The following is a 26,405-nucleotide window of genomic DNA, read 5'->3' on the forward strand; positions in this document are numbered from 1 at the left end:
CAGTGAGCCAGGATTGTGCCACTGCACTCCAGCCTGGGTGACAGAGTGAGAGACCCTGTCTCATTTCTTTAAAAGAAAAAAAAATTAAAAAGAAGATCCCTTGCAAATACCACCACAACCAGTCCACTTTACACTGTGTGTCCTTTTCCTGGACCCTCAGGGCACCCTCCCTTTTCCTTTCTGTGGCCGCCTAGCCTTGGACAGGGAGGGGGCCCTGCTGAGAAGGCCTTTGTACGTGGGAGAGACTGAGGTGGCTTTGGAATTGGGAAATTGAGGGATTACTTTTCATTGCGACCCTTGTTGGAAACATCAGCACACTGGAGTCCAGTTGCAGTTCGCCTTGTGGCTTTGTTTAAATCCTCATTGGGAACGTGTGTTCTCATTGTCCTCAGGGATACAGGCTGCGGGTGTGCTAACCTCCCTGGTGAGAAAGTGGCTTTTTAGACAAACTTCTTTTCATTTGCATCTCTCCTCAAAACAGAATGCAGAAAGTGGCAGCACTGGGAGCGTGTGGGGAGGGACAGGGCAGCCGGCGGAGGCTGAGCCAACATGCCGTGGTTCAGGCCCACACCTCGTGGAAGGCAGAAGGCGAGTGCTGACCTTCCATAGCAGGCCAGGGTGGGGAAGGGGCGGTCTGCTGCCTGCTGAGCGTGACTGTGCAGCTGTTGCGAGTCTTTGTGATTCTGATGTGTGGTGTTCTGAGAAATCTCCCATCCTGGGTTAATGCTTTCTTTATAATGAACAGAAATTAATTCATGAGGGATGGCGCAACCAGGCTGGGGTACAGGCCAACGGCAGTGCACTGGGCTGTGATGACTGCATCCTGCTCAGGTTGTGGGCATGGGGTTAAAACATTGTCCCGGCAAAGACACTGGCCTTTTACCTGAGTACAGGATAGTAGCCCTTTGTCCTCTAAGATGCTCTGTCCCTGGGGCCACCAAACACCTCCCAAGGGAGAGGAGAGAAAGAACCCCGAGTGGAGTCAGCCGAGGGCAGGTAGGCCTTGTAGGGCTGTGGGAGCCACTGCACCCCTGGGAGCTTCCAGTCAGCTCAAGCCCAGTGCCCAGAGGGTCCAAGTGCCACCTGGATGCCCTGCAGTGTCCACTGTGCTGGGTTCTCCAGGTTTGCTCTTGGGGGGTCTGCTGGGTAGGAGGTGGGCTTGTGGCTCAGCTGTGTCCAGTGGCTGGCTGTGGAGCGCCTCCTCTGCTCCAGTAATATTTTCATGGGCAAGAAAGAGCACTACTTTCTTGGCCACCGCTTCTGGAGCTTGTGTTCCTGGAAGCCAGCCATAAATAAGGCGGCCATAAACGAGTGTAAACAGGTACCCGAGTAAACACACCAGAGCAAATGAGCCATATGGGCCAGCAGAGATGAACCTGGGGCCATGGCGGGTGTAGGGGTTGGGTGGGGAGAGGATGTCCTCTGAAAAGGTGACATTTAAGCTGAAACTGGAATGACAAGAAGGCCCCAGCTCTGCAGGCAGAGCGGAAGGCTCGGAGCTTGGACTCACAAAGGTCAAGGAAAGCATTGGATTTCGTGTTAGGGACAATGAGAAACTGGTGACAGAATTTAAGTAGGGGAATAATGAGATCTAATTACACATTTGCGAGATGTTCTGGGAGCTGTGGGGACGGTTGGGACATGTACCTGGAAGCAGGGCAGCCAAACGGAGAGGCGGTGATGACGGGTGGTGTGGAGGCTGCAGAATCTGGAGGACGTGCAGGCTCAGGGTGCATGGTGGGGGCGGGGCTGAGGGGGAGCGGGGCCTAGGATGATCTCAGGTATTCTAGCACCTGGATGGTGGTGGTGCCGTAGAGACGAGCAGGGCAGGCCAAGGAAGTAATCTGGGGCCATTGTGGCTGCAGCAAGTTTATGATGCCTGATGCCCATCAGACCTGTCTGAGGGGGGATGTCCCAGCCATGGCTGAAGTGTTGTGAGACAAAGCCCCTGCTTCAGAGGACAGCCGGGGAGTGTTTCCTGAGCAGGCATGACCAGACAGTCTTTCTAAGATGGAAACCTGGGCATTTAATTTTTTGTGTGTGGTTTCATTTTTAACATTAACTAATGGTTACCTTATTTTTGGATGTTGCATAACATCTAGCAGTATTGCTTAAAAAGCTTTTGATTTGTAGAATTTTAAAAAACTAATTGTGGGATTTTTTTTTTTTTTTTTTTCCTTTTGAGACAAGGTCTTGCTCTGTCACCCAGGCTGGAGTGCAGTGGTGCAATCATGGTCCATTACAGCTTTCACCTTCCAGACTCAAGCAGTCCTCCTACCTCAGCCTCCTGAGTAGCTGGGACCACAGATGTGTGCCTCCATGCCTGGCTAACTTTTTAATTTTTTGTAGAGACAGGTTCTTGCCATGTTACCTAGACTGATTTTGAACTTCTAAGCTCTAGCAGTCCTCCCACTGTGGCCTCCCAAAGTTCTGGGATTACAGGCATGAGGCACCACACCAGCCAGAAAATTTCAACATATTCAAAACTAGAGACTAGTATTACACACCTTCATGTACTCATTACCCAGCCTCAGGGCTGGCATTTTGAAGCAAATCCCAGGTACTGTACCACTTCATCTTTCAATATTTTATTAATAGTATGTGACTCTAAAATATAAGGCCAGGTGTTGTAGCTCACACCTGTAATCCCAGCACCTTGGGAAGCCAAGGCAGGAGAATCACTTGAACCCAGGAATTGGAAAGCAGCCTGGGCAGCACAGTGAGATCCCCACCCCATCTCTACCAAAAAAGAACAATTTTTGTTTTTTTTAATTAGCCAGGTGTGGCTGGGCGCAGTGGCTCACACCTGTAATCCTAGCACTTTGGGAGGCTGAGGCGGGCAGATCACTTGAGGCCAGGAGTTTGGGACCAGCCTGGCCAACATGGCGAAACCCCGTCTTTACTGAAAATACAAAAATTAGCCAGGCATGGTGGCGCACATCCGTAATCCCAGCTACTAGGGAGGCTGAGGCAGGAGAATTGCTCAAACTTGGGAGGCTGGAGGTTGCAGTGAGCCAAGATGGCACCACTGTACTCCAGCATGGGCAACAGAGCAAGAACCTGTCTCAAACAAAACCAGGTGTGATGGCACATGGCAGGAGGCTGAGGCAGGAGGATCCCTTCAGCCCAGGCTGCAGTGCACTACAATTGTGCCTGTGAAAAGCCACTGCAGTGGCCGGATGCGGTGGCTCATGCCTGTAATCCCAGCACTTTGGGAGGCTGAGACGGGCGGATCACGAGGTCAGGAGATCGAGACCATCCTGGCTAACACGGTGAAACCCCATCTCTACTAAAAATACAAAAAATTAGCCGGGCGTGATGGTGGGTGCCTGTAGTCCCAGCTACTCGGGAGGCTGAGGCAGGAGAATGGCATGAACCCCAGAGGTGAAGCTTGCAGAGAATGGTGTGAACCCCAGAGGCAAAGCTTTCGTGAACCCCAGAGGCAGGCTGCAATGCAGAGCCAAGATCGCGCCACTGTACTCCAGCCTGGGGGACAGAGCGAGACTCTGTCTCAAAAAAAAAAAAAAAAAGCCACTGCACTCCAGCCTAGACAACGTAGTGAGACCCTGTTCCTAAAATAATTTCTTTAAAAACAAAACATAAGGACCAATAAGAGCCATTACAAACTTAAGAGTTTACTATTAATACTTCCCAGTTATGAGTCAGTGTTCTGCTTTCCCTGATTGCCTCTTACATGATTTGTTACACAAATGTCCGTTTGCATGAATAAGAGATTGGATGTTTTATAGGATCTAAGTAAGGTCCATACATTTTATTTATGGATATATCTCAAGTTTTATTATCATTTATCATCCATCTCAAAATGTGAACTTTTTTTAATCTATGAGTTCTGCCTCTCTTCTTCTTTTCATTTTGAAATCTATTGATGAGCCTGTCCTTTGCCATCTACGATTTCCCAGTCTGGGTCGTACCGTGTCCCCATGGTGCTGTTGAACATGAGCCTCTGTCCTTGTATTTGCTTTGTCATTTAGATCTAGAGGTTTGATCAGATTCAAGATTGTTTTGGCAAGAACTCTCCTAAGTGCTGCTGTGTGTGGTCTTGGATTAGAAGAGACAGAGGCTGTCTTTTGTGATGTTAGCAGCCACTACATCAGGGCTGAGATTAGGGACGGCAAAATGGTGACTTTCAGGTCTAGCATTCCTTCCTCATGTATTAGCTGGAATCCACCTATCTAAAGAGAGCCTTCTCGAACTATGGGTTACTGGGCAGTCCTTTTTGCATAGGAAAGGCAGAATACCGCCTTGATCCTTTGACTTTATTTGCCTTTTTGCAGAATAACAAGTTGAGTTCCTAGCATCCCCCTAAGGTGGCTGATAATTATTTCATGCCAACATGAACTTAGGTATTGAAACACAGTGATATGTTTAATCTGTTGCAATTATTCCTTTCAGTAGCAATTTGTAGAACTGAGAATTTCTTTGTGACAGAATGTTGAAGCAGTGGTGAATGATGAAGGCTAGAAAAGAAGTTACATTCAGTAAAGTAGGAAATCTAACTCAGGCATATGCATTATGTCAGATCAGAAGCTTCACACTTTCTCAGTTTAGAGCACTCTTGATTAAGGTTCAATAATTATTTTAATAGTAGGCCAAAAGATATCCCTAACAGTGGTGCCAGAGGAGACAGGTTGTGTTTTCTGTCTTGTGGCCTGGGTAGTGTCCTGGGACTCTCTGCCCCACCTGAGTCAAGTGTTGTGGGATAAAGGAATCTCTCAGGGCGAGGAGCTTCTTAAGTTAAATCAGTAGAAATTTAGGCATGACATGGGCCTTCAAATGTGTGAGAAGCTGTATCATTTTATTTCTCAGTGTATTTTCCCCAACTTCTAGTTGATAAAAAAAAATTCTTAAAGAGTTTTCGTATGTGGGAACTAAGGTGGTCTTGTAAAATTTCAAGTCATCCTTAAATAAAATGACCCACCTAAGAACTTGCTCCCGTTAAGTGGTGAAATCAACTGGAGTTGGTTCCTACAAGTTGTGTTTATTCTAGTTTTGTCTGTAAGTAGGTTGTGTGAGTTAATTCATTTATATTTACTATATGTCTTTTAAATTAGAAAACATTTGTTATTATGTATGTCCTTTTAGATTTTACCTGCAGCTCATACTTTGAAATCATCACCCAGTAGTGTCTTACTCTAGCATCGTCTAAATCTGAGCATCATCTGGGTGGACTCTTAAATTTCAGTAGAAACCACGAGTTATTAATACATCTTCCATTCAGGTATCAATTTCAGAAGGAAACGTAAATGAATATTCTAAATAAGGCTAATTTGTGTTAATCTGCCTTTATGTTTGGGGGAAAAAAAGCTGAAACATTGCATGAAAGATGATGCAGGATATACGCTGATCTTTTGGCCCCGTTGAGCTATTTGAACATTGTCCTGTTTATTGTTAGTTTTCTTCATCATTTATTATATGGTCAATTTTTGAATTCCTGTAATATGAGACCTTATTCTATCTTTTAACTTACCATTACCTAAAGTTAGTAAGTCCAGATTATATGGTCATTCCAAAAAAAAAAAAGAAAAGAAAAAGAAATCCCCCACAGTTCCATTTATTAAATAAGTAAACCCCAGTAATAAGCATTTGTGTCCTGGCAACTTAAAGTGGATGTCTAGAAAAGTAATACATAAAGAAAAATGTTCATCTTATTTGTTTAGTCGTGGGATGTGTGTGCCTCTCGAGCACCTCTTCAACTTGGAATCAGATAGAACACCGCCACCCTCATTGCCTCATTTTTCCGTGTCGACCTTCACAGTAATTGCTTGTTCAGTAACTGCCACAACCCAGCCTGGCAGAGAGAGGGAAGATACCCTATAAAGCAAGGTAATGTTAATGTTGAGACCATGAATGGCCTTGAGCAGAGCGGAGTATCAATGCTTCCTTCAAAGTTAAGGAGGATCTGATGGTGCTCTGTGAGTTCATGGGGGTGCCTCCGTGCAGGTTGGAAACCACAGCTCTGCGTCCTTCCCGCTTTCCTTCTTGATCAGTAGAAAGGTACCCTCCCTGGCCTGCATGTCGCTGGGTCACACAACACGGGCTGTGGTTGCACAAAGCCACCGCCACCAGTGTTCCTTTGAGGCCATTTGTTTCCAGCCATGGTGCCTATAGGATTTTTCCTTTATCCTGTAATTTCAGCCAAATCCGAGCATGTGACCTGGCTTAGATGTCAGTATAACTGTTGTTATGTGCTCTTTTCCCTTCCTGTGTCTGTGACAGGTTTAATTTAACCTGAGAAGGCTGCAGATCCTCGGGGTTGGTGTAAAAACAGCTCATCCTGATCTGAGAAGGCGGTCAGCTTTTCTCGTCATTGCTGTTGGCTGCCAGCACCCATTCTCTGTGGATGTGAAAATCCCAGAAGGGCTGGGCTTCCTTCTTGGGCATTCCCCAGGCCTATCTCCAGAGTGGGGCCCAGCATGGGAGGATTGTACCCTACTCACTCCCCTCATGTGGGGCTTGGACCTACAGCTCGACAGCACCCGTGGAATGTGGGCAGAAGCGACAGCAGCTAGCTCCGCCTCGGCCTTAGGGTGGCACGTGTTCTGCTTGTGCCCTGGGAGCTTCCACCTTCCACGCTGTGGGAAGAGGGTGTCCAGGGAGCTGCAGTCCCTCCAGCCCAGCCCCAGGACGAGGCCCAGGCAGCAGAGCCACCCCAGCTGACCTGGCAGTGTGAGAGAAATGCATGTGTATATACTGGGTTTTCAGGTGGGTGTTACATGGCAGCATTGACTGACACAGACAGAAAAGAGATCCACGAGGGAGAAGTGAGAGTGCTGGAGACTCCACAAGCCACAGGCCGCAGGGGCAGGATGGCTTCTGAGAAGGTGAAATGATTCTTCTGGGAATCTATCAGAGGAAGACATAGAGGTTCCAGACAGTTGAAGGCCCAACAGTGATCCCAGACAGGCCCCATGTCAGACCAGGCTCCTCCAGGGCTGTGCTGCCCTCACCAAAGCCTGTCCTGAGGGCAGCCACACAGCAGGCAGCACTCGCCATTTGTACAAGCGAGGCCCAAGTTCCAGCCTTCCTTCTGGCAGGTAGAGGAAGCAGGGGCACCATGCCTGGGAGCTCCTGAAAGCAGATGGGGCAGCATTTGGTCAAGAGCCAGGAGGGGATGACAGACCAGAGGGGAACCCTTGTCCCACGTGCTGAGCACACGTGGGGAGCTGGGCACTTGCTCTGTGAGCTATAATTGGTGTCCCTGTGCCCTGCCAGAAGCTGCACCAGGCAGTTTCTTGGTGGAGGACAGTGGCTGCCCTCTAGCCTTACTCCCTTCCCCATGATGGGTCGCTGTCAGATGTGTGTCCAGGAAAGGCAAACACCGAAGGCAGAGGACCAGTCCCTACACCGAATACTCCGGTGGCCTTGCTTGGGGGCTGGATTTTGACATGCTGGAGGCTGTCCTAGACTCAGAGATTGAAAACAGGGAAGAACCATTGCTGAAACCTTTGGAAAAGCCTGCAGTGGGGCCTCTGGCAGCCTGAGGAGTGGTGGTGTTTCCATCTGGTAGACGCCGTCTCAATAGGAGGAACAGATGAGTGCACCAGTGCTGCCAGCCAGAGGCGTCTGTCGGCGTGTCTTTATGGAATGGGGTGTCAGTCTTGTGGAGGGCGGTTTACCTTCCTGTTTCTAGTCCCCACTGGACCTGGCCTTCTGCTTCATGGCCAGCTGGCCAGACCTAGCACTTTCCTGACTTTCGACCTTGGCCCCTGCTGACACTTGCCGTTGAGGCCTCCTGCAGACCCCATTTGTATTCCTTTTCTGCAATTCTCACACCTGAATCCTGCCTGGACTTCTGCCAAGCCCTCCAGGCCCTCCTCCCCCAGGGGGACCACAGATCCTACGTGCAGGGCTGTCCTTGGAGGGCGAGCACAGCCCCTTCCAAGTGGGCAAGACCCAGAGGTGGCTCAAAAGATAGCTGTGCCCTAGCCCTGGAACCTCTGAATGCTGATTTTTGTAGCAAAAAAGGACTTAGAGATGTGAGTAAAGGCTGGTGAGATAAGGACATCATCCCTGCTCTCTGGGAGGACCCCAAATGCAGGCGCACAGATCTTCAGAAGAAGAGGCAGAGACTGGGGTGACGCAGCCACAACTAAGGAAGGCCAAGGATTGCTGGTAGCCTGCAGAAACTGGAGGGCAAGGAGCATCCCCCCCGGAGCCTCCAGGAGGAGCAAGGTCCTACTGACTCTGACTTCAGACGTCCAGTCTCCGGAATTGTGAGAGGATCCATTTCTGTTATTTTAAGTAACCAAACTTGTGGTAGTTACACCAGCCTCAGGAAATGAATACAAATGGAAAGTCAAAGATTCCAAGAAATGAGTGGCCGGGTGCGGTGGCTCACACTTGTAATCCCAGCATTTGTGGGAGGATTGCTTGAGTTCAGGAGTTGGAGACCTTGTGTCTATGAGAAACTTAAAAAATAGGCTGGGTGCAGTGGCTCACGCCTGTAATCCCTGCACTTTGGGAGGCCGAGGCAGGCGGATCACAAGGTCACGAGTATGAGACCAGTGTGACCAACATGGTGAAACCCCGTCTCTACTAAAAATACAAAAATTAGCCAGGTGTGGTGGTTGTGTGCCTGTAATCCCAGCTACTCAGGAGGCTGAGGCAGGAGAATCGCTTGAACCCGGGAGGCAGAGGTTGCAGTGAGCCGAGATAGTATTACTGCACTCCAGCCTGGGCAACAGAGCAAGACTCCGCCTCAAAAAAAAAAAAAAAAATAGCTGAGCATGGTAGCATGCACCTATGGTCCCAGCTATGCCGGAGGATTCCTTGAAGCCAGGAGTTCAAGACCAGTCTGGACAAAATAGCAGGACCCCATCTCTACCAAAAAAAATTAAAAATTAGCCAGGCATGGTGCTGTACCCATAGTCTTAGCTACTCAGGAGGCTGAGGAGGGAGGATTATCTGAGCCCTGGTGGTCGAGGCTATAATGAGCCATGATTGTGCCAGTGCACTCCAGCCTTGGCAACACAGTGTGAGACCCTGTCTCAAAAACAATAAAAACCCAAAACAAAAGAACCAAGAAATTACTGGACCTGAGGCCTGGCCTTTAGCTGCTGCCCTGCCCTTGTGACCTGGTCACTCGGGATCCCCTGGGCCTAAACACACAGCCTATTGTCCACCTCAAGAAGGCTCCCCACTGCCTGGCTGGCAATTGGAGTGGGCTTTGCAGGCCCCACCTGTCCTGGCCCCACGGCGCTGGTGCTGCAGGCCCCTGCCACTGCTTGTTCCGAGCTCCCCAGCCTCCTGCAGAGTTGCCTGCACCTGATGGCGATGAATCAGGAAGGCAGGCGTGTCCTGGGCCACAGAGCAGTCATGGCTGTCCAGCCACCAGGGGGCTCCATTTGCAACCTTGGATGTGGCTTTGGCCTCTTACTCCAAAGTGACCTTGGGGCCCCTAGACAAGAGACAGGGAGACTGGAGTCCAGCCCCACCCTCCCGCACATACCTGGCCCATCCCTGCCCTATCCTGGAAAATGGGGGCCACCACACGTGCAAGGGACACAGGACAGGAACCTTTGGCCTTGTTATCAGACATTTTAAAACTAAGTGCAAACGTGATTATCAGGTGCAGTTTTTACAGCAGCAAGAAACCTGTGCTTACAGAAAGAAACACATGCCAGCAACCCACCTATGCGGAAAGCCACACAGAGCCATTGTGTTCTGCACCCTCAGGTGGCGGCTCACAGTTGGCCCAGGGAAGGTCACAGCTGCCTGAACTTTTAAAACTCCCGGACACGCACTGCCTGCGCAGGATCCAGAGCCCAGCAGCACCGCCAGGGCCTTGAAGTGCTGCTTCAGAGACTTTTCTTCATAAACTACTTTTTTTCTTTAAGCAGCAAAAGGAGAAAATTGTCATCAAAGGATATTCCAGATTCTTGACAGCATTCTCATCATCTCTGAGGACATCACCATCACCTCAGGTGAGCACCAGGTGGAGTGCCTCTGGGCGACTGGCCAGTTTGGAGCAGGAGGGAGGCTTAGAGTCTCATCCTCCAGCAGAGAGTGAGGTGGAGGCTCCACCGTCCCTCCCGGGCGGGTTTTCAGGTGGATGGAGGAGTGACTCGGGGTCCTCTACATGGTGCCAGCTGTTTGGCTTTCTGGACATTGTAGGAAAGGGTTTCCCCCGCGTGCGTCCCCCTGACCGTGAGCTCCACCAGCCCCTGCCAGCTGGGCTCCAGAAGGCTGGAATGCTGTGGCAGGGATGACGTCTCACTTCTGTTATGTCTCTGTGCCCTGCGCTCTCCCAGGATGAGGGACATGAGGCTGCTGGGGGCGCTGCTGGCACTGGCGGCCCTACTGCAGGGGGCCGTGTCCCTGAAGATCGCAGCCTTCAACATCCAGACATTTGGGGAGACCAAGATGTCCAATGCCACCCTCGTCAGCTACATTGTGCAGGTGAGGCCAGGGCGGCCTCTCCCCAAAAGCAGAGGAGCTCTGGAGTCCGGGGCTGGTGGGCAGGGCCAGCCCTATGGAGCCACAGAGTGTCGGCTGTGGGGTACTGAGCACCACTGCTCCCAGCCTGGTGGAACAAGCTCTTGGCTGTGGACCAAGGTCCTCATCCCTGCTGTGCTGTCCCTGGCTGGCAGCAGAAGCCCAGGCAGAAACATGAGGCTGCAGCTAAACCGAGCAATGCTACGAGCATCAGCTGTGGCTCCTTTTGTGGCGCTGTAGGGTCCCTGGGTGGCACCAGCCCTGCTCAGCACCACTGTGGCCCTGCCCCCAGATCCTGAGCCGCCATGACATCGCCCTGGTCCAGGAGGTCAGAGACAGCCACCTGACTGCCGTGGGGAAGCTGCTGGACAACCTCAATCAGTGGGTGACAGTGGCAGGGTCATAGGGAGGTGACATCTCGTCCAGGGCACAGCCTCACTTCACTTGGGCCCCAAGGGTGGGGACCTGGGCACAGCCTCGCTATCGGCAGCCAGAGGAGTCCCCTGTGGCCCTTGCCACTGGGACCTTTTGTTTCTTCAATCCAGGGATGCACCAGACACCTATCACTACGTGGTCAGTGAGCCACTGGGACGGAACAGCTATAAGGAACGCTACCTGTTCGTGTACAGGTGGGTGGTCTAGAAAGCCAGGAAGCCTCTCCCTCACCTGGGAGGGCCCCAGCAGAGCAGGGAAGTAGTTTGTCCTATGACAAGAACCTGAGGCTGCAGAGCAGGGTCCAGGGTAGAGTCAAAACACCCCAAGGTCCCGGACCAATGGGGTGAGCAGGTGCCTGGCTCGCCCGCCCTCCTGTCGCCTGGGACGCGACGCCTGCCTCCTGGGAAGCAGGAGTGGGGCAGCTTCCAGCCTGGGGTCACCTCCTGCCCGGCCTTCCCGCAGGCCTGACCAGGTGTCTGTGGTGGACAGCTACTACTATGACGATGGCTGCGAGCCCTGCGGGAACGACACCTTCAGCCGAGAGCCAGCCATCGTCAGGTTCTTCTCCCAGTTCACAGGTGGGTGCTGCCTGGGCCAGGGTGGGGCTCGGCTTGGCACTTATGGCCTCCACCCCCTCCTAGGGAACCTGGAATGCCTGTGTCACACACTGCCCTCCCAGTCCCTGGGGCTTGGGTTTTCCATTCAAGTCATTTGGAAAATATCCACCCCCCGGGGGGACTGTCATGATACATAGTTCCAGCTGACATGGTGACTGAACCTGCCCCCAGGGAGTGTGGCTGGCTGCACGGTGTGCCTCACACGACATGGCTGTCTCCACAGAGGTCAGGGAGTTTGCCATTGTTCCCCTGCACGCGGCCCCGGGGGACGCAGTAGCTGAGATCAACGCTCTCTATGACGTCTACCTGGATGTCCAAGAGAAATGGGGCTTGGAGGTGAGGCCCTCCCAGGGGCAGTGGGCACCAGCGGCCTCCGCGTGTCCCGGGCCACAGGCAACGTTTCCTGGTAGGACGTCATGTTGATGGGCGACTTCAACGCGGGCTGCAGCTATGTGAGACCCTCCCAGTGGTCATCCATCCGCCTGCGGACGAGCCCCACCTTCCAGTGGCTGATCCCTGACAGCGCTGACACCACAGCTACATCCACACACTGCGCCTATGACAGGTGAGCAGGGCATCGCGCTTAGGGCAGACTGAGGGGGCACGTCCAAGAGCAGCCGTGACTCATAGGTCCGGCGTCAGAAGCCTCGAGGCCTTTGAACACTCACCCAACTGAGCTTCAGTTGATCCACTCAGGGAACAGAGTAACAAGAGCCACAATTTTTAGTTTTTTTTTGGAAAAGCACATCTGGGGATAAGAGGAGAGGCAGACACCTAGGCTGTCATGTGGTTTCCACATTGAGGGGCACAGGCCAGGGTATGCAGTTTTGGGCACCCACAGACCTGCAGTGGCAGGTCCCAGGGCTCTTAGTTTAGTTCCTGCGGGCACTGAGCCAGGCCCATGGGTGAAAGGGGAACCTACTTTCTCCTCCCAACACCCATCAGGATCGTGGTTGCAGGGATGCTGCTCCAAGGTGCCGTTGTTCCCGACTCGGCTCTGCCCTTTAACTTCCAGGCTGCCTATGGCCTGAGTGACCAACTGGTACGTGTCCTCCCTTGCACATGAGGATGAGACACAGGAGCTCAGGTAGGCTCAGCCCAGACCCTGTGCCCACTTGCCTGCAGGCCCAAGCCATCAGTGACCACTATCCAGTGGAGGTGATGCTGAAGTGAGCAGCCCCTCCCCACACCAGTTGAACTGCAGGAAGAGAGGACCCATCGTGCCGCAGGACCCAGAAAAAAAGCCCAACACTCAGGTTAAGAAATACCTTTTAATTTAGGTAAATAAAGCTCAAGGAGGTGGGGCTGTCATCTGTGGTATCAGTCCTTCTGGCCCCTGGCTGTCAGTGTCGCTCCAGGGCCTTGACAAGCAGCTCATTCAAGCGGCCCACCATGGCCCTAGGGTCATCAACAAGCCCAGCAGCAATCATGGCGTTCTCGTATATCTGAAAGGCAAGAGGAGAAACCCATTATGAGGGACATGGAGCACCTTTTCATTTTTTTTTTGAGACAGAGTCTCACTGTTGCCCAGGCTGGAGTGCAGAGGCACGATCTCGGCTTACTGCAACCTCAGGTGATCCCCCCGCCTCCCAAAGTGCTGGGATTACAGGCGTGAGCCACCACGCCTGGCCATTTGTCCCTTTTTAAAACAGAGTTTGGCTGGGCACGGTGGCTCACAAGGTCAGGAGATTGAGACCATCCTGGCCAACATGGTGAAAACCCCGTCTCTACAAAAATACAAAACAATTAGCTAGGCGCGGTGGCGCATGCCTGTAGTCCCAGCTACTCAGGAGGCTGAGGCAGGGGAATTGCTTGAACCCGGGAGGCAGAGGTTGTAGTAAGCCGAGATCGCGCCATTGCACTCCAGCCTGGCAACAGAGCAACACTCCATCTCAAAAAAACAAAACAAAACAAAAAAACAGGATTTTAGAGGAAACGAAACTGCTGTTCCACCCTGAAGACAGGATCACAGGGCTGGTAGCCTGGGTCCATACAGTCATCCTAAGCTGCTGCACTCACCTGATCCACAAGCAGCTGGGCCAGGCCAGGCTCGCTTGCCCGCAGCTGATTCAGCTTCTTGATGAGCGCGTGCCTGCAACACAGAACCCACCAGAAAAAGCAGCTCAGTACCACGTGCAGTGACCCTCCCTTCATGTTTTGGGATTATCAGGATATTTAAAGAAGCACAGTAAGACTGTCTGTAGTTTTTTAAAGGTAGTAAATGATCATTTATAGATAATATGATTATATACCCAGAAAACCCAAGAGAATCAGGAGTGTCAGTATTAGAAAATGCTGTAAGGTAGCCAAGCTCCAAGATTAATATACACTAAAGGGACAAAAGGAGCTTAGTATGTGAAGACATGCCTTGGTTCCTAGATAAATAATAAAAGAAGGGAAGACCCACATGTTGAAACATATTATAGGGCTCTAGTAAATAAAACAGTTTAGGTCTGGAAAGGGGGAATGCAAACAACTCCATGTAACGAGGGTGGACACTGAGTGTCTGATGAGGACAGTATTTCACAGAAGAGGGAGGAGACAGATCACTCCATCCAGCAGCACTGGGATAACTGGGAGCCATGCAGAAAACCATTTAGACCAGAGTAAATTCCAGAGGGATCAAAGATGACAAGCACAATTCTAGGGAATAAATGTTTCATAATCTCAGAAGGGGAAAGCCTTTCCAAGCAAAACTACAAACCCAGAAGCCAAAAAGTAAAGAATGATTGACATATGTAACTTCAGAACAATATTTTTCTGCATAGGAAAAAGCATCATGTAGTATTTAACCTTAACATGAATATTATAATTTTTCACTTAGAAGTCTGATAAAACCAAGGGCTCCGGGGAACTGTAAATTTGTACAACCTCTCCAGAGGACAACTGGAGTCGGGAAAACCACGTATGGATGATGTGCTGAGACTCAGCCATTCCATTTCTTAACTGCATCCCTTTAAACACTTTTTTTTTAGACAGACTCTCACTCCTTCGCCCAGGCCAGAGTGAAATGGCATGATCTTGGCTCACTGCAGCCTCCCGGTTTCAAGAGATTCGCTTGCCTCAACCTCCCAAGTAACTGGGATTACAGGCACCCACCTCCACCCCCAGCTAGTTATTGTATTTTTAGTAGAGACGAGGTCTCGAACTCGTGACCTCAAGTGATCCACCCGCCTAGGCCTCCCAAAATGTTGGGATTACAGGCGTGAGACACCGCACCCAACCTAAAACAGGAAACACTTTAAATGCACATCCTCACATTTCTAGTCTATGTAGCCGGAAAAAAGGACATTCTTAATATGCTAATATGGAGGTCACCTAGTTACCCTAAGGGAGAAAAGCAAGGCAAGGACCCACTGCACAGCAAGTTCCCCCTAGGAAGCCCACAGGTGCAGCTGCCCACAAGTGCACATAATCTCTGCAGAAATACAAAAGCCCTAATGCTGGCTGCACTGGGGACACAGGTAGGAGGAAATTTACCCCTGTAAGCAGTTTTGAATTCTGAACTATGTGGACAGAACACCAAATTTTAAAACAAATAAAAGTGAAGCTGGCTGGGCACAGTGGCTCTGGCCTGTAATCCCAGCACTTTGGGAGGCCAAGGCTGCAGTGAGCTCTGATGGCGCCACTGGTACACTCCAGCCTAGGTGACAGAGCAAGACCCTGTCTCCAAAAGTGAAGTCCTTTGGCAATAGACAGAAACGAGCACTTCTGCAGCTATCTTAGAAAACTAGTTTGGCACCAAAACTAGTTAAAGTGACCTGGTGTCTGCCTCATTGAGCTGCTCCAGCGGAGGCACAGGCATTCTGCATACTGGTGCTGCTTTGCACTGACAGCCATAAGCCAAGTCAGCTTTTCCCCAGGAGTGCCATGGCTAGGAAAACGCATCTCCCTCACCTCCAGTATAAATTTAAAAGTTATGACTGTAAAATGACAAAAGAAAAAAACTAGACATGTACTAAAGAACAAAACAAAAACTTGCTGGGGGTGGTGGCCCACACTTGTAATCCCAGCACTTCGGGAGGCCAAGGCAGGTGGATCGCTTGAGCCCAGGAGGTAGAGGTTGCAGTGAGCTGAGATCGCCCCACTGCACTCCAACCTGGGGGACAGAGTAGACCCTCTCTCAAAAATTAAAATATTACTTAGGCTACATTGTGGGGGGGTGGTAAGGCTATGGATTTTGATTTCCTTTTTGCTGTTTTCTAACATTTTTGGTAACTTATGTAACTTCATTTTTTAAAAAATTGCTACATACAAAATTTCCCCCAAAAAAGAAACTTCATATACAAGTTAGAAAATGAAATTTTAAAATACTCAATAAGACACATCAAATAATAATTCTTTAAAAATGGTACCAGAACCCTACAGAGAATGTAAGGTACCAAAGGATGTTAAAGACCTAAATAAAAAGATCACATTCACGGGTGCAAAGAAGTGATACTGTAAAAAGAAAGAAACGTAGGAGCAATGAATTCATGACTCTGTAAAGATTTCCTAAGATCCCAAAAAAGCATCTAACAAAAACGTAAATGTTCTATTAAGAATACCTACTCATCAAAAGATACCTAAAGGCAGGTGAAAAGACATTTACAACAGATAAAGGGCATATAAAGAAAGGAGGGAAATCTTACGGCTCAGCCACTGTCAGGGCTGGGGGTTCTCAGTCCACCCTGGAAGCAGCTCCCACCACCAGGGCCACAGAGAAACCCACACAAGCCCCAGACACGTGGACAAGAATACTCAGAGAGGCCTGGCTCTCCACAACTTCTGATCAAGAACCACTCGAGGCCCAGCAGAGCAGAACGGAGGCGTCTGCTGTGCCAAGGTGGGTTTCTGCAGTGGACATTATTCGGCTATGAAAATGAACTTGTGGCAGCCCCTCTGCATGGGCAACCCTCATGCCAAGTGAGCAACGTGAGACTTCAGCAAACACCAAGATACACCAAGATCCACGTACAAAGCTCAAAACAGGCAAAACTGAGCATGTCCAGGACATGCACAGGTGGCAAAGCCATAAAGCAAAACGAGGACACGGTCACAGGTTGGGATGTGGCTAACCTCCCAGGCGACACCTGGGGATGGCAAGGGGCTGGCCAGGTTCCGTTTCACATGGGTGCAGCCTAAACTGAATACAGCTCCTTAGAGTTACCCACGTGTCCACAGGCCTCAAGCACTTTTCTTCTGTGTCACATTCCACAACAAAAGAACACCACACACAGGATTCTGGGGAGTCCCGCAGGCTGGAAGGGCCAGGAGCATGGCCTCACCTGGGGTTGATCTCCAGCGTGGGCTGCAGGAGCTGTGCACGCTCCTCCTGGGTCTTGGCCAGCTGCTGCATGCGCAGAAAGTGGCGGGCAGCCCCCATCTCCAGCACGGTGACCATGGCAGGGTGGGTGTCCAGTCGGAGGGTCACCTGTGAGCAAAGCCAGGGGTTGAGGGTGATAGAGGTTCCCCATGTGAGAGGGCTGGGGGCTGGCAGGATCTTAACCAGGGGTGAAGGTCACCCAGACCACGAGGTAGCAGGCGGGGTCTCTCTCAAGGACTCCCCCGGACCAGCGCTGCTTTCTCCCCATTACCCACTAACCTGTGGGCCCTGAGCTGATGCCCCACGCAAAGATACTGTGCCCGAGGGGCTCCATCACCCCGCTGCCCCGCTGCTGCCTCCAGAAGCTGCCCGAATCCATCGTCCTCTGCTCCACGCCAGCCCACCCTGCATGAGGCCCCTCCTCCAAGTGACCATGCGTGGGACGCTCATTCCTCACTCTGAGCTAGACCGGTTGGCGGGGGGAGTCTTAGCTCTCTGAAGCCCACCCAAAACCCCTAAGAACCCAAGTGAGAATGTGAGCTCCTGAGGGCTGGAGTAGCATGTCCCTTCTTTGGAACCCCCATGTCCTCAGCCACCGCAGCTCCCACTCGGGATGCTGGTTTTTCAGTTCTCAGTTCACACCTGCTCTGGAGCAGGGCTGGGAGGAAGACACTGCCTTCCTGCCTCAGCAGCATTCCCGGGCAACACGTGTGCCAAGCAGGGACCCACAGGGTCTCCACCTGACACCATGAGCTTCTGCTGCTGCTGGAAGGACACCCACCGGGCCAGGTACTGGGAGCCACCAGCTGGCCAGCCTGTTAGGGATACTGAGGGCCACAGCGGCCAAGTGTGGTGGTCCATCCCCGGGAAAGCTTCACCTTCACGTTGATGACACGTGACCCCAGCACGTTTCTCATCCAGGCCATGAGCTCCTCTGTCTCCTTCTCTGACAGGCACTCGGCGGCTGCGGAAGAGCAGGCGAGAGTGAGCTCAGGCCTGCACCCCCACTCCCCGGCTTCCATGGGGGCCGTGCAGCATCCTGCCAGCTCCCACCTCCTCTCCCACCAGGATGGAGACAGAAGCTAGCAAGATGTTTTCATCTAAAAGTAAAACCTCAAAGGGTGCTTCAGGTTGCCTGAGGCCCATACAACTTGGTTAGGGCTTTAAAAAGAATACACAGCCTCTCAAGAAGCTAGGCCAGCTCCAGAAGCCACCGTGGCAGGAGCACTGAACAGACCCCTGGTATCTAAACCAGGAGGCACCTTCCTCCAGTCACCAGGGTGCTCCCACAAGGCTCTTCTCGGGGGTGGCTGAGCCCAGGTCAACTGAGGAAAACCCAAAGGAAGCCCTCACTGCAGGGCAGGAGAGGTATGCAGGGAGTGGGGACCGGCCCCATGCCTAAAGAGCAGGGGATGCCGACCTGGGGACCCGTCCTCAAACTTCTCCTCCTTGTAGTGATCCACGACTATGTCCGTCTCCACGGAGATCAGCTTCTTCTTGTCAAACTCACGAAGGTGCAGCAGGGTGAGCTCATCAAACTGCTCAAAGCAGAAGAGAACCTGCAGGTGGCCAAAAGCAGCTCCATCAGGCCGGGGGCGGGGGCCTCCAGCAACCACAGAAGAAAGGATGTGGGCGGCAGGAGGGCTGGGAGAGCCAAGTGGGGAACACTGGGGCAGCTGGGGTTCCTAGGCCTGTGTGACAGTTACTGTGACACCTGGGTCTGAGGAAGGCTCTGACTGCCTTCAAGGCAGAAGCGCTCCACACATAAAGAAATCCACATGTGGCTGAGTGCAGTGGCTCATGCCTGTAATCCCAGCACTTTGGGAGGCCGAAGCGGGCAGATCACGAGGTCAGGAGTTCAAGACCAACATGGTGAAACCCCGTCTCTACTAAAAATACAAAAATTTGCTGGGTGTGGTGGTGTCCACCTGTAGTCCCAGCTCCTCAGGAGGCTGAGGCAGGAGAATCACCTGAACCCAGGAGGCGGAAGTTGCAGTGAGCCGAGACTGCGCCACTGCACTCTAGTCTGGGAGACAGAGTGAGACTCCGTCTCAAAAAAAAAAAAAAAAAAAACACATGCCACATGCGACCTCCAAGTGAGAAGAAACACAACCGTCACAGTCGGTCTGGCCTCTGTGCCCGTGACCCTGACTCACTGTGCAGCCCTAACCGGAGTCTTGGGCAGGTTCACCCAGCACAGAGCTGAGAAGGTCAAGACCCTCCCCAGGCTACAGCCCTGGGAGCCCGCCCCACCCACCGCTCACCCACCTCTGTGTCTTTCTTCTTCATGGCCTCATAGTAGGGCGAGTGCTCTGCCAGGTGCCGGTTGGGGGCGCACAGGTAGTAGATGTTGCGGGTGCCGGCCCGCATGCGGCTGGCATATTCTGAGAGGCTGGTTAGCTGCCCGGAGGGCAGCGCCGAGGACTCGTAGCGCAGCAGCTTTGCTATGTCCTCCTAGAAGGGATGGGGCAGGTCACCACTTGCTCCAGGCCCATGGGCTCAATGTCGCCCAAATAGCTGGGCACAAACCCTCCGACGCCCATGGCCTCCTGGCACTGCAGGCTGGCCCTGACCCGAGGGACGGTAGTGGACTCGGGGGTTGTCTGAGACCAGGCCTTGCTCTGCCCATCAGGCCCCTTTCGGGAGCTCTGGGGGCTTGGGAAGCACCTCCTGCCCCAGATGGCCCAGGGGCTCTCCAGGAAGCTATGCGCATCACACTCTGGGAGGGGACCCCACCCAACAGCAGAGCCCGGCCTGGACCCAGTGTCTTCCCTCTGCCCTCAGTGACAGAGTCAGTCTCTGGTGGGCACACGGACACGGGTGAAGTCCACGGTTCCCGGCCCTCCTCACAGCTGGCCATGGCAGAGACTGGCTTTGGCCAGTGGATTTCAGTGGGATTTGGAGAAGGGCCCTTAGGGGAGGGGTTTGCCCTCCTCCCCATCAGCTGAACGCAACTGTGACCTCTAGAGCTCATGGGAGCTGCAGCTGGAAGGACGCAGGGGGAAAACAGACAGAAAGAGGGAAAAGCAAGGAGCTGGGCACCCACCCAGCAGGACCCAGGCCACCCCTGCACACATGGTGGGTCTGCATTGATAAGACATGTCACACATGCACACCTACAAAGACCTAGAAATGTCTCTGACTCCTCCCTATGTGCTGTTAACCTAAATGAAGATAAATGAGAATGAAGAGGCCTGTGTCAGAAGCTGCCAAGGCAGCAGACAACCAGAACACAGCCTCCTTGGGACCCCACACGCGTGGTCACCCTCCTCCCGCTGCTGGGGAGAAGGGACACCAGCACGAGATGGGCTCCTAGGATGAAATGTTCTGGGATTACAGCGGAGGCAGCCGCACCACACTGTGAATGCACTAAATGCCACTGAATTGTACGTGTTAAAAGGTGAATTCTGTGAATTTGATGCTATGTAAATTGTATCTCAATAAAAAATGGACAAAAAATGTTTATGGAACAAATGTTTCATTTTTCAGCCATCCACTATTTGATTAACTGAACGACTGGCCCCTGTAGCATAGTATTTGGAGACTGATATCCAGTACATGATGAATAGTCCCTCAGTAGACACTGAGACCACCCCCTTCCCCACCCACGGGATCGGAGTCCTTGGCTTGTCCCGCCTGTCTGTGGCTCCCCAGCCCCCAACATCCTCTGAGGGGAGACAGTGTGTGCACACCCGCTTCCTGCCACTCCCTGTGCTGCACCTTCAGACAGCAGTGAGGCTGAGCCCTTCAGAGCAGAGCACAGCACTGGCGGGAGGGTCAGGACGTGCCTGGAAGGTGCCAGAGGCCCAGAGGCCCAGCTTTCCATTTCTCGACCCTGGTGGCAGCAGCCGGGGCGCCCAGCTACACCATCGTCACATCAGGGGACACCTCCACCAGCTTCCTCAGCAGCCCCAGGGACAAGGCGGCCCAGAGAATAGGCCTGGAACACAGCTCCTATACCTTGACCTCCTGCTCGGTGGTGGTCACAATGCCCTCCCTCATGAACAGGCCGTAATCTTCAAAAAACTTTGCATATTTCTCAGCATCTTTTTTACTCTGGTCAATGAAGAATTTGATCAGCCTCTGCTGTAAAATGTCCCGGAGTTTCCTACAGAAAAGAAATGCATTTAATACATACAAGCAGCCTCTATGAAATACAAATGGCCAGAGGGTACGAAAAAACATTCAGCCCCACTAAGAATCAAAGAAGTGAAAACAACAAGGTACCGTTATTGGCCAAACTGAAAAGGACTGAGCAGAAAGACAGGAACCCTGGGCAGTGGCCGGACAGGAGGCAGCAGGGTGGAGCGCAGACACCCCCTGGAGGCGGGAGGAGAACCGATGCCCCCAGAGACAGATACCCACGCCCGGAAAACGCTTCCAACCTTTGAGCCAGTTGTTCCAATTGTAGGAACTGCACCTTAGGAAACACGTGAGCACACCAAGATTTATGTACCAGGATTTTCACTGTGGCACATAAAATATAACAATTATGAACAACCTCATGTTCAAGAATATAGGCTAAAATTATGTAATGCTAAATGGCCATAAAAAACCCCCACATCTTTTAATAATCCTCAATGACATGAGAAAGTTAGCTGTGTTGAAAGAAAATCCAGAAAAATCCCAATATGGGTAAATTACAGTACGTCTATAGATACAGGCAAAGACTACACATTCTACATGTACATAACAATTTTCCAACATTAGGAGCAGCACTGTATATACTATATATGTACACTGTAATTTGGGATTTATACTGAATATGTGTACACTCTAATTTTTCAAAATTAGGATTTTAGGGATCAGGATATTTACTGCAGCATTATATAATGGCCTAAAATTAGGAACAACTTTATCACTAGGATTAGGGATTTTTTAAATTTCTTCTTAATATTTTGCCTTTCCTTTAAGCAGGTAAATTAATGTATTTCAACAATCCAGAGCATGGGAACAACACTCTCTGGAGTTCATTTAGAGCCTTTCCTCCCGCACTGCATCCCCAGTGACTCGGTCCTTCAGCCACAGGGCAGAATGGGACAGGACATGCCTTCATGCCTGGGAGTGGGGGGACAGTAGCCCAGGATGCGGTGCAGAGCCCAGGGAAGGTGTCTATGCAGGGCCATGGTTGGGAAGAGCCTGGTATGGGTGTCAGAGCCCAAGAACTCCAGAGAAGGGTGTCCAGACTGGGGGTGTGACCAGCCCACTGTGAAGAGTCAGAGCCCAAGTAGGTGACAGGGACATCCACAGAAGAGGGCAGTGGCAATGGTAGATTGGTTACATGGAGGGGGATTGGTCAAATGGGTAACTGTGTTAAGAATAATCAACCGGGTAAGGTGGCTCATGCCTGTAATCGCAGCACTTTGGGAGGCCAAGGTGGGTAGATCACCTGAGGTCAGGAGTTCCGAGACCAGACTGGCCAACATGGTGCAACCCTGTCTCTACTAAAAATACAAAAATTAGCTGGGTGTGGTGGCGGGCACCTATAATCCCAGCTACTCGGGGGCTGAGACAGAAGAATCGCTTGAACCTGGGAGGTGGAGGTTGCAGTGAGCTGAAATCACACCACTGCACTCTGGCCTGGGCAACAGAGCGAGAATCAGTCTGAAAAACAAAACAAACAAACCAAAAGAATGAGAGAGAGATTTCTCACTGTCCAAAGGGACTTTCAAACACAGGAGAAGGAAAGACCAGAGCATCCCAGTGGCACTGGATTCATATTGGAGGTATCAGTGTGAACACAAGAGAAATAAAGCAAGGTATAGGTATAGGTATGTACACACACACACCACACTCTCTCTCCACACACACACACACTCTCGCCACACACACACACCCACACACACCACACCCTCTCTCCACACACACACACACCACACTCTCCCTCTCCACACACACACACCACACTCTCCCTCCACACACACACACACACACACACACACACACACTCTCTCTCTCTCTCTCACTTTCTCTCTCCTATTCCTAAGCTGTATCTATCTACTAAGAGGGCCTGGGAGCACTGACACCTCAATAGCAATGAACACCCACAGTGCCCAGATCTTGGTTTCTAAATACCATTCTCCATTAAAGGAGACAGGAGTCCTTAGAGAAGTAGTAGTCCTAGGGCTAAAAGACGTCGTGCAATACAAGGTGAGCCTAGAACATCTGGTACCAGAGGAAGTCCTCAAAGCAGGATCTGCCCAGGGCCTGTTCAAAAGGATGGGCGACCATGAAGAGGCTCCCACTGGCCACATCAGGGACCATCTAAACATCAAAAATAATAGGCCAGATGTGGTGGCTCACACCTATAATCCCAGCACTTTGGGAGGCCAAGGCAGCTGGATCACTTGAGGTTAGGAGTTCAAGACCAGCCTGGCCAACATGGTGAAAATCTGTCTCTATAAAAAATAATAAGCAAGGCGTGGTGGCTCCTGCCTGTAATCGCAGCACTTTGGGAGGCCGAGGCGGGCAGATCACCAGAGGTCAGGAGTTTTGAGACCAGCCTGGTCAACATGGTAAGACCCCGTCTCTACTAAAAATACAAAAACTTAGCAGGGCGTGGTGGTGGGTGACTGTAGTCCCAGCTACTTGAAAGGCTGAGGCAGGAGAATTGCTTGAACCCAGGAGGCAGAGGTTGCGGTGAGCCAATATCTCACCACTGCACTCCAGCCTGAACAACAGAGTAAGACTCCATCTCAAAAATAAATAAATAAAAATAAAAAAATTTTATTAATGATAGCAACAGATTATAAACTCTTGAATAAAACAGGAAATCAGCCCATATAAATAAATTATAAATAGTATAAATATAACACATACTTTTTTTTTTTTTTCCAATCAGACAAGTCTCACTCTTGTCCTCCAGGCTGGAGTGCAGTGGTGCGATCTCAGCTCACTGCAACCTCTGCCTCCCGGGTTCAAGCAATTCTCCTGCCTCAGCCTCCCAAGTAGCTGGGATCACAGGCACCTGCCACCATAACCGGCTAATTTTTTTTTTTTTTTTTTTTTTCAGATGAGTCTCGCTCTGTCGCCCAGGCTCAAGTGCAGTGGTGTGATTTTGGTGCACAGCAATCTCCACCTCCCAGGTTCAAGCAATTCTCTGCCTCAGCCTCCCGAGTGGCTGGGATTACAGGTGCTGCCACTACGACTGGCTAATTTTTTTTGTTTTTTTAGTAGAGATGGGGTTTCACCATGTTGGCAGGCTGGTAACTCCTGACCTCATGATCCACCCGCCTCGGCCTCCCAAAGTGCTGGGATTACAGGCGTGAGCCACTGCGTCCAGCCTGATTTTTCTATTTTTTAAGTAGAGACAGGGTTTTACCATATTGGCCAGGCTGGTCTCAAACTCCTGACCTCAGGTGATGTGCCCTTCTCGGCCTCCCAAAGTACTGGGATTAAAGGCGTGAGCCACCACGCCCAGCCAACACATAAATATTTTAAGTAAATAAATGAATATATTGAGAGTTTCATGAAGAATGTGACATTTACATAGCTTCAAAATACCACCCCTATAACATCTGTTAATTACAAAGGGGAGGACATCCTTGTTTGTTGGAAATGCACCCCAAAGGCATCGGGAAGGCAACTTCCTCTCACAGGGTTCGAGGAAAAACATGTTCTTGGTACCATGCTTCCAACTTTAAAAAGTCTGTGATTCTTTCAAAAGCTCTAATTTCGGCTGACTCTTTTCTGATCGAGATGAGTTCTCAGACTGACAACGCAACCTTTTGACAACCACAAGCTGGGATGAGGACCCCTGCTCTGCAGCTTCGCGCACCACCAGGGGGCCAGCATGCCTGCCACAGCCAGGAATGCAGCTCCCTTACTGAGGAGGACCACCCCTCTGTGACTCAGTTTCCACAACTATGAGTGAGGACTCACGGCTCCCCTCACAGGATGAAACAGGTGTTTATGCAGGCTGAGCACAGTTCTCAGTGGAGAAGAAATACTCAGGAAACACATTCAGGATGGGGAGAGGAACGCAGCCACCTTGGCCCACAGGGACACCAGGAGCTCCCTCTCCACAGGGCCTGGCCTCTGCCTCCACTTCATCCGTGAGCTTCCCAGATGAGGCCAGACGTGTCCCCGGTTCAGTGGGTGTCCTTTGCCTTATCCAGCCCAGGGACATTGTGCCTGGAACCTCCCCTCCTGTGGCCACTCCTGGGCAGGTTGATGGGGATGGACAAAGGGTGGGGACAACTCCAGCACCAGCAATAATAATAATCCGGGAGTCAGCCCCAAGCCCTCTCCACTGAAGTGAACTGAAACATTGGGCAGATCACCAGTAACCCACAGGCGCACTCAAAGCGCACAGGGTCAATACACCAAAGAGCACGACTCTAACGACCACAGAACAGTCACTGCTGTTGGGCGGGGACGCATCCTGCTGAGGTCAGCACACGTGCTGCCCTGTGGTCATGTCAGCAGCAAGGCAGGGTCCTGCTGTCGGGAGCCAGCACAGCTGTGTGGGGAAACAAGGACTGAGGCCCCCTTTTCATTGATTATATAACATATCCGTAGTCAGCAAGGAAAATAGCTTTTATATAGTTAAATCTTCTGACCAAGTAACCCCACCCCTACCTAGTATTCTATCCTAAGGAAATATAGCTGCAGGTAAAGATTTCAGAACAGGCCAGGCACGGTGGCTCACACCTGTAATCCCAGCACTTTGGGAGGCCGAGGCGGGCAGATCACAAAGTCAGGAGTTCAAGACCATCCCAGCTAACACAGTGAAACCCCATCTCTACTAAATATACAAAAAATTAGCTGGGCGTGGTGGCAGGCACCTGTAGTCCCAGCTACTCGGGAGGCTGAGACAGGAGAATGGCGTGAACCTAGGAGGCAGAGCTTGCAGTGAGCTGAGATTGCGCCACTGCACTCCAGCCTCGGCAACAGAGCAAGACTCCGTCTCAAAAAAAAAAAAAAATCTAAGTGGCCAGGTGCAGTGGCTCATGCCTGGAATCCCGGCACTTTGGGAGGCTGAGGCCAAAGGACTGCTTGAGCCCAGGAGTTCCAGACCAGCCTGGGCAACATAGTGAGACCCCAACTCTACAAAAAATACAAAAAAATTAGCCAGGCATGGTAGCTCACACTTGTAGTCCCAGCTACTTGGGAGGCTGAGGTGGGAGGACTGCTTGAGCCCAAGAGGTTGAAGCTGCAGTGAGCTGTGATCACACCACTGCATTCCAGCCTGGGCAACAAGCAAGACCCTATCAGTCAACCAATAAAACTATCACTGCTGCTTGCTTGGTTGAAAAAAGAAAAAAAGTCTCCGTGGCTCTTTCTGCCTCTGAAGGTGAGGTGGGAGGACATCACCGGCAGGCCATGTGACCTGTGCAGGGCTGGGCACGGACCCACCAGGCAGGAAACCACACTGCCCACCATCTCCCCAGAACTGCTCCTGCCCGTGGCACAGGACAGAATCTCTGAGGACCAGTGCCTCTCGGTGTGGGCTTCTCGCCATCCCCACAGCGCAGCCCAAACACACACCAACTACCCAGCCTCGTCCTTTATCCGAGAAACTGCTTCCATTTCAACACTGGAGAGAAACCGGTAGGCAGAGAAACACTGCAGGCGTGTGGGGGGCTCCAATG

General features: G+C 51.4%; 2 protein-coding genes across 12 annotated transcripts in view; one reads left to right on the plus strand and one right to left on the minus strand.

Annotated features, from left to right (window-relative positions):
* Window positions 1–12,818, plus strand: part of DNASE1 (deoxyribonuclease 1) — a 46,805-nt gene extending 33,987 nt beyond the window's left edge. For 4 of the 11 annotated variants that reach the window (XM_063717541.1, XM_054533343.2, XM_054533342.2 and 1 more), the window contains exons 4-12: window positions 6,238–9,944; window positions 10,272–10,419; window positions 10,748–10,836; window positions 11,001–11,084; window positions 11,353–11,468; window positions 11,731–11,843; window positions 11,918–12,072; window positions 12,453–12,549; window positions 12,633–12,818. In XM_063717541.1, coding sequence (XP_063573611.1) covers window positions 10,273–10,419; window positions 10,748–10,836; window positions 11,001–11,084; window positions 11,353–11,468; window positions 11,731–11,843; window positions 11,918–12,072; window positions 12,453–12,549; window positions 12,633–12,680 — 849 coding nt within the window. In that variant the 5' untranslated portion in view covers window positions 6,238–9,944; window position 10,272 and the 3' untranslated portion in view covers window positions 12,681–12,818. The other 7 variants (XM_024233185.3, XM_054533352.2, XM_054533349.2 and 4 more) reach the window with 7 other exon arrangements.
* Window positions 12,765–26,405, minus strand: part of TRAP1 (TNF receptor associated protein 1) — a 60,105-nt gene continuing 46,464 nt past the window's right edge. Inside the window, 7 exon segments of the mRNA NM_001133085.1 lie at window positions 12,765–12,952; window positions 13,527–13,599; window positions 16,775–16,920; window positions 17,691–17,776; window positions 18,233–18,371; window positions 19,081–19,266; window positions 20,773–20,920. Coding sequence (NP_001126557.1) covers window positions 12,851–12,952; window positions 13,527–13,599; window positions 16,775–16,920; window positions 17,691–17,776; window positions 18,233–18,371; window positions 19,081–19,266; window positions 20,773–20,920 — 880 coding nt within the window. The 3' untranslated portion in view covers window positions 12,765–12,850.

The sequence above is a fragment of the Pongo abelii genome, chromosome 18 (genome assembly GCF_028885655.2).
Source record: "Pongo abelii isolate AG06213 chromosome 18, NHGRI_mPonAbe1-v2.0_pri, whole genome shotgun sequence".
In the NCBI taxonomy this organism is placed as follows: domain Eukaryota; kingdom Metazoa; phylum Chordata; class Mammalia; order Primates; family Hominidae; genus Pongo; species Pongo abelii.